Below are 12,023 nucleotides of genomic sequence, written 5' to 3'. Positions count from 1 at the left end.
ACAGCTACCATGGCACAGAGCCTGAGCTAATAAACGTTGCTTAAGGTCAGATTTAGAGCCCAGATCTGGCAACACAACCAGAGTCATGGGGCTTCCAGTCAGCCTGAGGGCTAGGAAGAGTCTGAACTACATATGCTTATTTCTGGGAAGATAAGGTGAACATGGTAAAATAGAAGGAAGGGGGCAGAAAAAGAATTGGGGGGGGGGGGGGGGGGGGAAATGAGCTTCCTGGTGTATTTCTCTAAAGAGTTTGGCAATTGGTATAGAAAGACTTTTGGAGAGGAAGTTGGACATTTCAATACTATCCCATATACCCAGAGAGGAAGACAGAGTGACTGTTGGTCAGGAATAGTAGATGAGTATAATGATACTGAAATTGACGATAAAATCCTGTACTTGTCTCTGCCTTGTGCAATTTCGCTGGGTACATGAGGAGTAAAGGCAGTTTCCAAAAATTGGTGGAAAGCCTGGGTAACCTGGCCTCTGGAAAAAAGCAGGTTCCTCTGAAAGCATGAACTGCCAAACTGCTTTTACAAGCAAGATACTGGTTGTCTATTTTCGTACAAAAACATTTTTACTACTATCAGTTTGCATCTTAATGTGCATACTTCCTGCAAAATGAACTTTGTCTGAGAACACATAAAAGTGAGAAAACACAACGCACCCTTCTAAGCAAACACCAGCACCTGTTAAGGAACGGGTTTGATATCTCTCAGTACAACAGCTTGAAGGAGCAGTGCCCACGTGGAGGCCCTTGAATGCTCACAAAAGCTAACACAGTGAACTAGTTACAGTTGACTACGATAATCATACTGGGAAAAATTAGATGCAGGCAGGATGCCCTGAGGAAAGGCAGGGAGAGGACTCAGAGCCGAGTATTGCCACTGCCATCTAGAGGCCTTAAAGACAGATGTTTCCTTCTGTCCCTAGTCACCCCCCTGCCCAAAATTCGGTTTCAAACATAAGAAAATATGAGCTGGAAGACACATAGGTTTTTAGAAACTATAACGCCACAAAACGTCACATTCAGCATCTGGAAATCCTGTGCTCATGGTTGTTGCAAGTACCCCCTAAAAGCACTCCAGCTGATTCAGAAGGGTATCAAAGAATTTTTCTACATTACAGAATTTTTCTTCTTTTGAATATTTTATCACACACAAAGGAAGCCTTTTTCTTCTAAAAACAAGGCCCTTGTGAATAAAGAATAGAAATGCTCACGTTAAACACCTTTTCTTTTATAAGGCACAACGTAAAATGGTTGCATCCTCAGAATCTGGAATGTTAAATTTCACAGAAAGAGTGCCCTTTTAAAACTAATCACCAGTATTTATAATAACTATCCTCTGTTATTCAACAGCTCTATACCTTTCCCTTCATGGAATGAAATATTGTGGGGGCATTAGTTCATTAACATTATAGAAGATACAATATAAAATGTAAAACTCACTGCACGTGTAGAATGTATTCTGTAACTAAGCACAAAGTTATGACACTGAGAGATCCTAGTGGCAAGTCATACAACCTCAAACAAAAATAAGCAAATAAGCACTATTAGAAAACACAAGCAGTTTTTGTTATTCAAGCAGAGCTTTACCAAAGCAAGTTCTATGCCAGAAACAGACCAAAGGAAATGAAGTAGTTAAGAAAAAAAAACCCTCCCAAGTAACCTTCATAAATGCTTGTATTATAAAGTGCATTTGAACACAAGTGTAAAACAGTTCCAAAGGAAAACTCGAAGGGTTGGAAAAGAATTTCTTAGAAGTCACAAGGACCCAAGCATAACCAGAAATACATAAATATCTAAAAGACTGCATGGTACTTGACAGATGATTGCACACAAAGGCAGGCAATAAGCCCTGCAACAGTACTTATTTGGGCTGCCTGACCCTACCTTACAGCTATACTATTATTCAGTGCAAGTGAAGTGCCAGTAAAATTACTCTGCATGTGGTATCCAAGCCACCCACGTGCATCTTTTACACTGTGCTAAGCAAACGCAATCTTAGGAAACGGGACACCCCTCCACTGGCACAGCACAACCAGGAAACATTGGCAAGTTCAGCGAGGGATTTCCAGTTTTCAATTTAACATATCCCACACTGGCTCTAATACACAACCTCTCAGACTTTGAAGAACAGGGACTTCTTCTCAGGAAAAGAAAAAATGCTGGCAGTTTTGTAAGAGGCTTAAACAACTTGCTTATCTCTCCGAGCCCTGCAGTAGGTTTTAACATTCACCACTCGCATATGCTCAATCCAGAAGACATACTTAAACTTCTAAAGTACGACACTAACTCTTTTCTGGATTTTACTAAGCACTGAAAGCATGGTGACACCCAGAGCATGAACAGCTGAATGAGAACCTTTTGAAATGAATGGGGCAGTTCAAATCTTAGACCAATTTCTCATGCTCTAGGCAAATTCAGACAGTTATCTTTGCATTTATTGATCAACCTCAAAATGATTTCAAAGTTCTCTGCAAATTTTTACAGCTTGAGACTTGGGCCATGATCGGTAGGGAACACTATCACTCTGTTTGCCCAACCATTGGAAGCAGGCAGGATTACACACATTTAAACCAGAGGGTCCAGTTCAGTTAACACCAAAAGCAGTTCTTTTTGAGCAACAGAGCACTAGGACTTCTAGAATGGACTAGACAAACTCCCAGAAAACTCCCTGTTAGAAGCAAACTTCCGGCAGTGCAGACAGAGCATTGCTGAGCCCAACTTCTCTTTTGTTAACCCCAGCTCTGGCATTTCTGTTGTACCAAGCATACAGAAAGCGGATGCCAATGTTCCTACAAATATGGCACTTGTCATTTACATGCTGCTTTAAAACAGATCACGCTATAAGGTTACATGAGAAAAGAAAGCAAACCTTCAGAGCTGCAGTCAGACAGGTTGTCAGTCAGAGAGTCGGACAGAGGCTCAACAGGACCAATCAGTTCAGACCCATCATGCACTTCTCCACCCTGAAAAGAAAGAGGGAAAGGTATTATTTAGTCGCTGTGCTCTATGGAAAGTCTTATTATATAGAAGCGATAGTCAAAACTGTATTTCCTAACCAGTGAATGCTCCATTACTTCAGAGTTAATGCATTTAATTAAGCTATGTAAGCCTGTAAAATTAAACAAGTGCTTTTGGTAAGGCCATGTTTGGTTGCCACAGACTGTCTAGGTACCTAAAGAGTAGCCTACTGCAGCTTCAGAGTCCCGGCCCATAGAGGCTGCAGCAGGTCTGCCTGCAAACCCCAGAGTTTAACAGTGAGAACACTGCAATGCTCCCGCTCTCTTGTGATACAAACAGTCTGTGCCCTTCAGCGGTGTTCCCAAGCTCAGCAGGTCCCTCATGCAAGAGAGTTTGTCCATCTGACTAATGTCCCATCCATGACCCACTATCTTGAGTTCAGTCAAGACTGGACAAACAGGGAAGACAAGGCTGCCCCAGCATATAAGGAAGACAGTAATCCCTCCCAAGCCTGAAAGGAATCAAAGGTAAGTGAAGTAACACCAGGAACAATTAAATGCAGTAGAAGCCACCTAAATTTTTTTTTTTTTTTTAAATTTTCTGCTTCGCATCTCAGGTGCATGCTTGCCATGCAACTTTAATAGAAACTGCACCATTTCCAAGGCAGTGTACAAACAGGCATTGCTAATCTGTCTTGAACTAGCCCAGTGCATTTTCACAGTAGCCAGCCCATTTTCCTGGAGTCTATAGTACATAGATACACACAGCATGCCCTTCAGTTGTTTCTAAGACTCCATTGTCCAAGTCTATCTCTGCATGGCTGTTTGCACAAAAATCTGAAAAGGAACAAAACCACCCATGAGCAGAGCTAAAGGACATGGGCCGAGCTGGTGACTGATCAAAACCTAAGGCTTTCTTACAGGAAAACATGACACAACATCAGCTAACAAATGAACCTAAATTATCACACTTGCCTAATTCCCCTTGTAGACATACTTGCTCCTATAAAAATTAATGTCTTCTAGTTTTATTCATTCATTTGCTTGCAAAGCCAGAAAAGGTCCATTGAAAGGCTAAAACTAATACTTTTGTTAAGCAAAGGAGGGGAAAAGAGCTCTGAACAAATACCCAACAACACAGAAGTACTTCCAAAGAACTGAAAAAGTGCAAATGCAAATAAACTGAAATGTAAAATATCCTCAGTCTCCTACTCATTGTTGCCACCAAAGCTCAAAGAACATTAAGTATTTTAAAGACCTCTGCAATAACTGCATCACAAAAACAAGTGAAGATTTTTATGCTTCACTGTAATTTTGCTTTTGCATATGTATCATTCAAATACACTTAACACATTAATACATTTAAGTCCCATCTCAGCCAGATGAGCACTTCTTTAATTCCAGGGAGTTACTATCACATTTACATGTAAATTTATGCTTATGGGTTTGCAAAATATTGGACTAAGCTACCGAAAATAAAGAGGTTTGAAGGAACTATTGAAAACAAACTGCTGCAGATGTAATAAAGAGGAAGTCCGGATCAATGTATTGTCTTAAAATAGTCTTTGGAGAGCGGCTCTCACAATACTGTACAAGCAGCATATTTGACTAGTTATATGCCAAATTTGTTGTCACGGACTTGAATCCGTAACAGGCCATAAGAAAACTGCCTAGATAGTCTTCCTTCCTTTGGTTTGAAACTATAAACACCTACATAAAACAGAAACAGCGACAATATTTTTACTACTTCCCCGCTGAACACCTGGATTGAACACCACGGGTTTTGCTCTTCATTCAATAAATAAAAATTCCAAATCCCTTCACCTTAAGTTCCTGTAAAACTTTCCACTTTGTAGAGGTGTGGCACGGGGTTTTTTTTAAAGCCACACTTCTAGAGTGAACGGAAAACTCCCAGTCACTTCACAAAGCAAAGCATGTCAGATCAGCTCACTGTCACTTCACTGTTTATAAAGTAAAGCAGAATCAGCACTATACTTTATTCATATCAGTGAGAAGCAAATACTTCTGCAAATACTAACAAACCTTAAAAAACTCTTCAAGCTGTTTGCTGTTATAGAGAGCAGGGATATTGGCAGAAAACTGCAACAGATCTTCAGCACATTGCCTTCTTTCTTCAATCACAGTTTCATCAAATCGCCCTGGAACAGACACATAGATTGACAGTTTCAGAAATAACTACACATTTATTTTGCAATAATAACTACCACCAAAAAAAACCCAAACAAAACAACAACACAAAAGCAACCTTCTGGAGACAATGCCCTGAGTCTATGAAAGTCATTCCAATGCTTCAGGAGAACATTCAAACTTCCTATTCTCAATTGTCCCTAGAGTCCCATCTTCTGCAATCCACTTGGATGATGAAAGCTGGCAGCTACGACAAGAATCCTTCGCCCTCTCATCGTAAGAATATGTGAGGCAACACTCTTGATTAGCCAAGAGACACTAACGGATGTCCAGTGTTATCTAAGAATAAATGATACATGCACAATTTGACAATATGCCAGTCAGTGTCAGCCTTGATTACGGCCCAAATCCTGTAAGGAGCCGAGCAATCTTCACATACTCTCAAGAACAACGCACAATATGAGCAGACAGTAAATGAAGTATTGCTAAAAGTCCCCAAACAGATCATCAATTCCAAGGTGCCATTTATGGAGGAGCCAAAGTGTAGGGGAGATGGTGAAGCCCTGCTACTAGGCACTGAAGCTTTCCTCTCAAGTAGGTCCATGCAGACAGGGTCTCACCTCCTCCTGGATTCAGGAGATAAGCAGAGCTGGGAAGCAGCTCATTTACTAAAACATATTATCCTTCTCTTTTTTCTACCCAGCACCCAAGACATTCCAATTAGAAAAAAACATATTTAAAAAACAATCCCACAGTTCACCTGAAGAGATTTGCTTCTCAGGAGAAAACCCTTCGATTGCTACCTTAAATTCACATTCCTCACAATTGCATACAACTTATTTTAGCTTTTCATATCAACACCACTTTGTTGTTGAAATAGTTACAAGTTTATAAAAGGAAAAGGGCGGAGGTTAACAGTAATAATTGGAGGAGAATAGAACAGATATTGGAACAGCTATACAGAGGGGAAAAAAAGGACTGGGAAGACAAGTTCAAGAAACAGTATTGCTATAACAGCATGACCTAAAAAATAAGAACCACCTGTGACAGCTCTGTGGCATTAACCTTTGAAGAGGACAAAAGAAACATTGAATACAGAAGCAAAACTCATTTATGCTCAGAGCAAGCAAAAAAATAATCCCAGAAGAAAACATCAAAGCAGGATTCTTTCCATAAATTCTTCAAGTAAATAGCTCCTGCCCATGTGGTACCAGAAAAAAAAGAAAATAAAACTAGAAAGACGCACACATACTCACAAGATCACAAACAAAGCTTTTGGGGGTTATTTTTCCATGAAAGGAAAGGAAAGACATTATTGGGCTAATTTTCAGCTGGATCGGTTCCGTGACTTGTTCGCTCTGCCCTTTCAGCTGTACAAACTTTAGCAGCCGTACAAAAGAGCAAAAAGCAAGCAGAAAGAAGGCAAAGGGAATGCTACCATGTTGAGTGGTAACACTGAAATTAGGTTCTATTAAACCGCTCATCAAACTTCCTATGTCTTCAGAGCAACACTGGGGGTGCATTAGGGCTTTTGCTTCGTTTCACACACAATAGGATATCATGAAAAAACAACTTCCCTCAGTAAAGCGCAGCAGCACAGGCCAGCTAAATGAATCTACAAAATAATACGAACACTGCTGTAATGAAACAGAAAATTGATTGCAAAGAAGTAAACACTGAACAAGACCAGAAACAGGTAACACTTGCAAGCAAATAATTCTATAAGATATTTTTCCTCGTCTCCCAGGGATCTTTCTCTCCCCCATCTACTCTGTCATCAAACCAAATAAAAACTAGTTTTCCCCATCCGTATCTTCTCAATACTTCCACTTGGCACCAGATGGGAAGTGCCCAGACCAGCACGGCCAGGCTGACCAGCACACGTTCACCGATTGTCCAGGCAGCTGCAAACCTGACGGGTATAAGCTGAGCCTGCCTGGCCCTTGGTAGCACCATAGCACACGCTCTCTTCTTACTCAGCTGCCATTTCACAGACTTTGCAGAAATATAATTACATTTGCAACCGCCTTCCCTCTCAAATGTAGCTGATACTAGCCACATGAGTAAGAGATTTGACTTTCTGACAGCACGATTACATAAGCCTTATTTTCTTTGGAAGCTGAGATTAAAAAAAGAAAAAAACAAAACCAAAATAAAACACATGTTCAAACAGAACAGTTGAAACATTAGTCACTGTCACATTTTCCAGATCATCAGCATCATTTTACACTATCAGGACAACTACTTACAGAACTAGAGGACTTTGGGGGAAGGAATAACATAATTCAGTACTGGTTTGTTCACAGACTATCTGGCATCTTGCTGGCAGTTTCATTCCCAGCCAACCCTGCCAAACTCCCTCTCCCTTTTTTCTTACTTTCAAGGAATCTTGTATTGCTCAACACTTTCATTTTCACCCTTTTCAAAGGTGCTTAGACACCCAGCTGACTCTTCAAACATTTCTATCAAGAAGTCTTTCTGCATCTAAATCAACGTTATTTCCACTGTTCTTTACATCTCTCAGACACATGAAAATTTCATTATAGACATCATGTCTTTCCAGGGTTTTAGGAAGTGTCAACTAAAACCTTAGCATATCACAAATTAGCATTAGCACAGTTCTGTTATTCCTCCAGCAATGATTCATTCAAAATTTCTTATATATGTGGAAACCAAATGTAAAGTCCTGTGAAAAGAATCCACAATTCATTTTGTGGAGCAGATCTGAACAACAAAACACCTAGCAAGGTTTGTGTTCATGCTTCAGTCAGTTTCTCACAAGCCTTCCAACTGTACGTGACACCTAATTCTTAAACATGCTACTCCATTTGGTATTTTTGAATTTAAGAAGTAACCTTATCTGAGCTTTATAATGTGAATCATCTTTCTAATGTACTGCCAGCAAATTATCAATACCTGGGTTTTTTTGGTTGGTTTTGGTTTTGTTTGGTTTTTTTTTGGGGGTGGGGGTGGGGGTGGGGAGTACTTTTCTGCAGTTGTTAGATACAAGACATGCTGAGTACAGATTTACCAGTATTTCGGTAAAATACCATGTATAGCAAACACACATGAATACTTAAACCATGCAATCAAAAAAAACTAGTTTGAAAATACTGAAGAAATCATGTTGATGCATATCAGGGCAGGAGAGTAATCACTTCCCAGAACTAGGTATCATAATTGCAGCATAACCATCCAGAGAAGTTTTAACAGCTGGATCTGTTAGGGCATTTTAGATTCCCATGCTCTAGTTCATCATGTTTCCTCCATAAGATGGGTGGAAAAGGTTCAAAAGTAGTACAGAAAAAAAGTGAGATTATTTCATTTCCCACGCATAACAAGTGTCATGCTTTGATGTGAGCAGCTCCACTGTAGCATCATAAAAATACATGCACTTGTACATTGTAAATATCAAAAGCTGTGGAGTAAAACATGCAACACCGTTCAGTTCTGCAGATGTGGTAAGCCTTTAGTTGCATGAAACACAGAAGCATAGCATGACCCATTCGTTTTTAAATACAGTTCTCCATATCATCTCCCGAAACTCTGAATGCTGATATTGAGATTCTGCTCAGATTTAATACTTCTACTACAAGTGAGTTTGACCATCAGAATCAACTCTCACTTTGTAAAGTGTACTCTCCACAAAACAATGCATACGCTATTTAAAGTACACATTAAAAAAAAAAAAATCAACAAGTTGACAGCAACTACTGGCAATGGTAATTAGTAACTAGTTTAAAAGTTGCAACAAGTGGAACATCACAGGCAGGAAACACTGCAGAAAAGCTCCATTAAAGCAGCTTGAAAACAAAAGGTCTTAATAGAGATGGACCTTGCAGCTCACCACTAACTGAACAAGACCGAAAACAAGTTTGTCAAAAACTCAAAATCTACTAAGATTACATTTTTCCTCTAGTACAAAAAATACTAGGACTGATCTGAAGATAAAGACTTTAAATTAAAATAAAACACACAGCAGTTATGTGTTGAAGTGAGACGGAAGGATGCACATTAAAATTTTATGCTTCAAATAGAAAAATAATTCTTAAATTGAAGAGTCAGACATTTCTATTCCTTTCAGCTATGTATCAAACATTTAAAACTTATTTTTGTATTACCTCCTCTTTCCTGTATTTTTCTGTGGCTCAGCTTAATTCAAATGCAATGCGTTTTGGTTTGGTTTAGATTAATTTCAAAGAGCTGTTTTATAAATAACTGCATTGAATATTTCTGTAGATTTCCTTCTCTTACAATGTACATTGCAGTCACTTTTGTTCAGCAAATACAACAGAAGAAGGATGTCTTTCAGAAGGGATTTCACTCAATTCTTCCCTTGCTTACAGAGCTAGTGTAAAACCAGCTAATTTGCATTTCTGGCAATTTAAAATTATTTAAGATATTAGAAGCCCATATTCTCTTCCACCCTGATCTTCTTTTCTTTTCACCCCTCCCTTTCCTCCCCTATGAAGAGCTACCATGTCTTCTACCTGAAATTAAATTATGCTTTGCAAATATTAGCTTTGTAAATAATTTGTCCAGCACTCTGCTCTAAATCTGATATAAAATTATCTCAGGATGAAACTAATACTACATTCTCTATTTAACCACTAGCGCACAAGTGCTGACATAGCACCAAAACTTACCCTACTTCCAACTTCATAAATAAGCAACAATAAAATTACATTAAAGCTGGATACAATTTAGGTGATGTGAAAGACAATCTAAGCTAGGAGCTTTACCCAGCTCTGCACACAGACCCATGAAAACCGCATCAGAGTTCAGCTGCTTTGCCTCTCACTTAGCTGGCCCACACAACAAGGGGTTAAGTCAGACACTCCCCTAAAGCGGTAGGGGCAGATTGGATCTGGGTTACAAGCTAACTTCAACTTGTTCAAAGTTGTTTATGTCAGTATATTCTCTGTGCCATGCCTACACGTGGTAGGCACCAAAACAGAACACTAAGTAGCAAAAACTACAAGTCTGTGGCAGTACTCGGGACTGAAAAATCAAAGAGAAAATTTGTGCTTTCCAAGCTGAGGCTTTGCCTCCAGGGCAGTTTCACACAGCTTCTCCAGCACCCAAGGGAAAGGAGGGCCAGTAAACACACCGCAGAACCACAACCTCAGGCAGTATTACAGAGCTGTCGCACACAGTGGTGGAAAAAAGGCTGACTAAACAAGGTAAATTTTGGTACTTTCCAAACTGACAGGCTTGACTATCCCAAAGGAATAGCAAATGCCAAAAAAAAAACCCATGCCAGCATAATACACCAAAAAATCACATTACAAAAAAAAAAAAAAAACACCACAACAAGAACCTAAAAATGCAGGAAAAACACACCAAAAAGTGCTAGGGTGCACAAAGTGCAGAAAAGGTTATGCTAAACACATGCAAAAATACTAAAAAATGTTTTTGCACATTTTTCCATACATAGCGTAGTCAACACATGACAAAAACCACCAAAAGCATACTGGATGCTAAGAGACACTAAAACCATGACATGGGGAAAAAAAAACCCAACATGTAAAAGTATGCAATAGATGTATGTAAAAAAATGCAAAACACTGGATGCTAAAACACGCTAATGTGCAACGCAGGAAAAAACATGGGAAAATATGGCCTAGATGCACGACCAATGCCGCTGAAAACGCTACAGACAAAAAATCCAAAAAAAAAAAAACACACTAGCTGCATGCCAAAACCTGTCTGGATGCTAAAATGTGGGCAACACATCAAAAAACGTGCAAAAACATGCATGACAACACATGGAAAACGTGTAAATACAGACAATGGCATGCATAGGTAACCAAAACAATATGGGGGGGGAAGCACGTGGTAGCAGGGTGCAAAAGAACACCAGCCAAACCCATGCTGCATGCTAAAATCACTCAAAAGCATGTCATAGATGCACACCAAAAAAATGCCATGTCTGCTGTACATTTAAAAGCCCACCAAAACACCTTAGAAACACTATGGCAATGGAAAACACCACCACAGCAACACCTCAGAAACAATAACAGGAAAAAAAAGAAAAAATAAATAAAAAAAAGGTGCAAAATCTACATCAAAATCCTTGGCAAAAACAAGAGTGCATGGAAGATGCACGCCAAAAAACACCAGGCATGCTAGACACTCAAAACACCACCACAGCATCGCCAAACATGCCACTTCAGGAACCAAAACCCACATCAAAAAACCATGCAAAATCCACACCAAAAACCTTGTCAAAAAAAGAGCATATAGCAGGTGCATTAAAAAAAAAAAAAAAGCCAAACAGGCTGGACAGTAAACACCATGCAAGGTGCATAGGAAAACCATAAACACAAGCTGGAGGCTAACATAACAAAAAAAAACAAACCACCACACACACATCCCCCAACACCACAGTGCACTAAAGCAACTTGTAAACTTGTAACAGCCTGAATAACCCCAAAATACCTTAGACACTAAAAAGCCGGCCCAAAACCACCTTAGAAACCAAAAAGCCTGCCAAAAACCACATCAAAAAAAGAGTATGCAGTAGACTCATGCCAAAAAAAACCCGCCAAACATGTTGGAAGCTTAAAAACATATTAAAACGCCAAACAATTCCATGAGTAGATCCATGCCAAAAAAACCCACCAAATACACTGGACACAAAAAAAGTGCTGAACAACTCAAACCCACTGAAAATCATGTGGTATATGCACGCAAGAACATCCCACCCAAGAAATCCGGAACAGAAGCAGTGTCACAACAATGCCCTAGAAACCAAAACAATACCTAAAAACACCCCAAATCCACACCAGAAACCTTGCCAAAAAGAAAGCACATGGTAAAGTGTGCCAAAAACCACCAAACATGCTGGACACTAAATACCACCAAGGTCTGTGGAAAAAAAGAAACAAAACAAAACAAAACAAAACAAA

General features: G+C 39.5%; 1 protein-coding gene across 5 annotated transcripts in view; it reads right to left on the bottom strand.

Annotated features, from left to right (window-relative positions):
- Nucleotides 1–12,023, bottom strand: part of RPS6KC1 (ribosomal protein S6 kinase C1) — a 92,904-nt gene that overhangs the window by 68,808 nt on the left and 12,073 nt on the right. For all 5 annotated transcript variants that reach the window (XM_086461877.1, XM_086461878.1, XM_086461880.1 and 2 more), the window contains 2 exons: nt 5,008–5,123; nt 2,877–2,970 (listed from right to left, as the gene is read on the bottom strand). In XM_086461877.1, coding sequence (XP_086318003.1) covers nt 2,877–2,970; nt 5,008–5,123 — 210 coding nt within the window. The remainder of the gene's footprint in view (nt 1–2,876; nt 2,971–5,007; nt 5,124–12,023) is intronic.

This window comes from Leptosomus discolor, chromosome 2, assembly GCF_034619465.1.
Source record: "Leptosomus discolor isolate bLepDis1 chromosome 2, bLepDis1.hap2, whole genome shotgun sequence".
NCBI lineage: Eukaryota > Metazoa > Chordata > Aves > Leptosomiformes > Leptosomidae > Leptosomus > Leptosomus discolor.
Note: the sequence above shows the minus strand (reverse complement) of the source record. Positions and strands in the feature narration are given on the sequence as shown.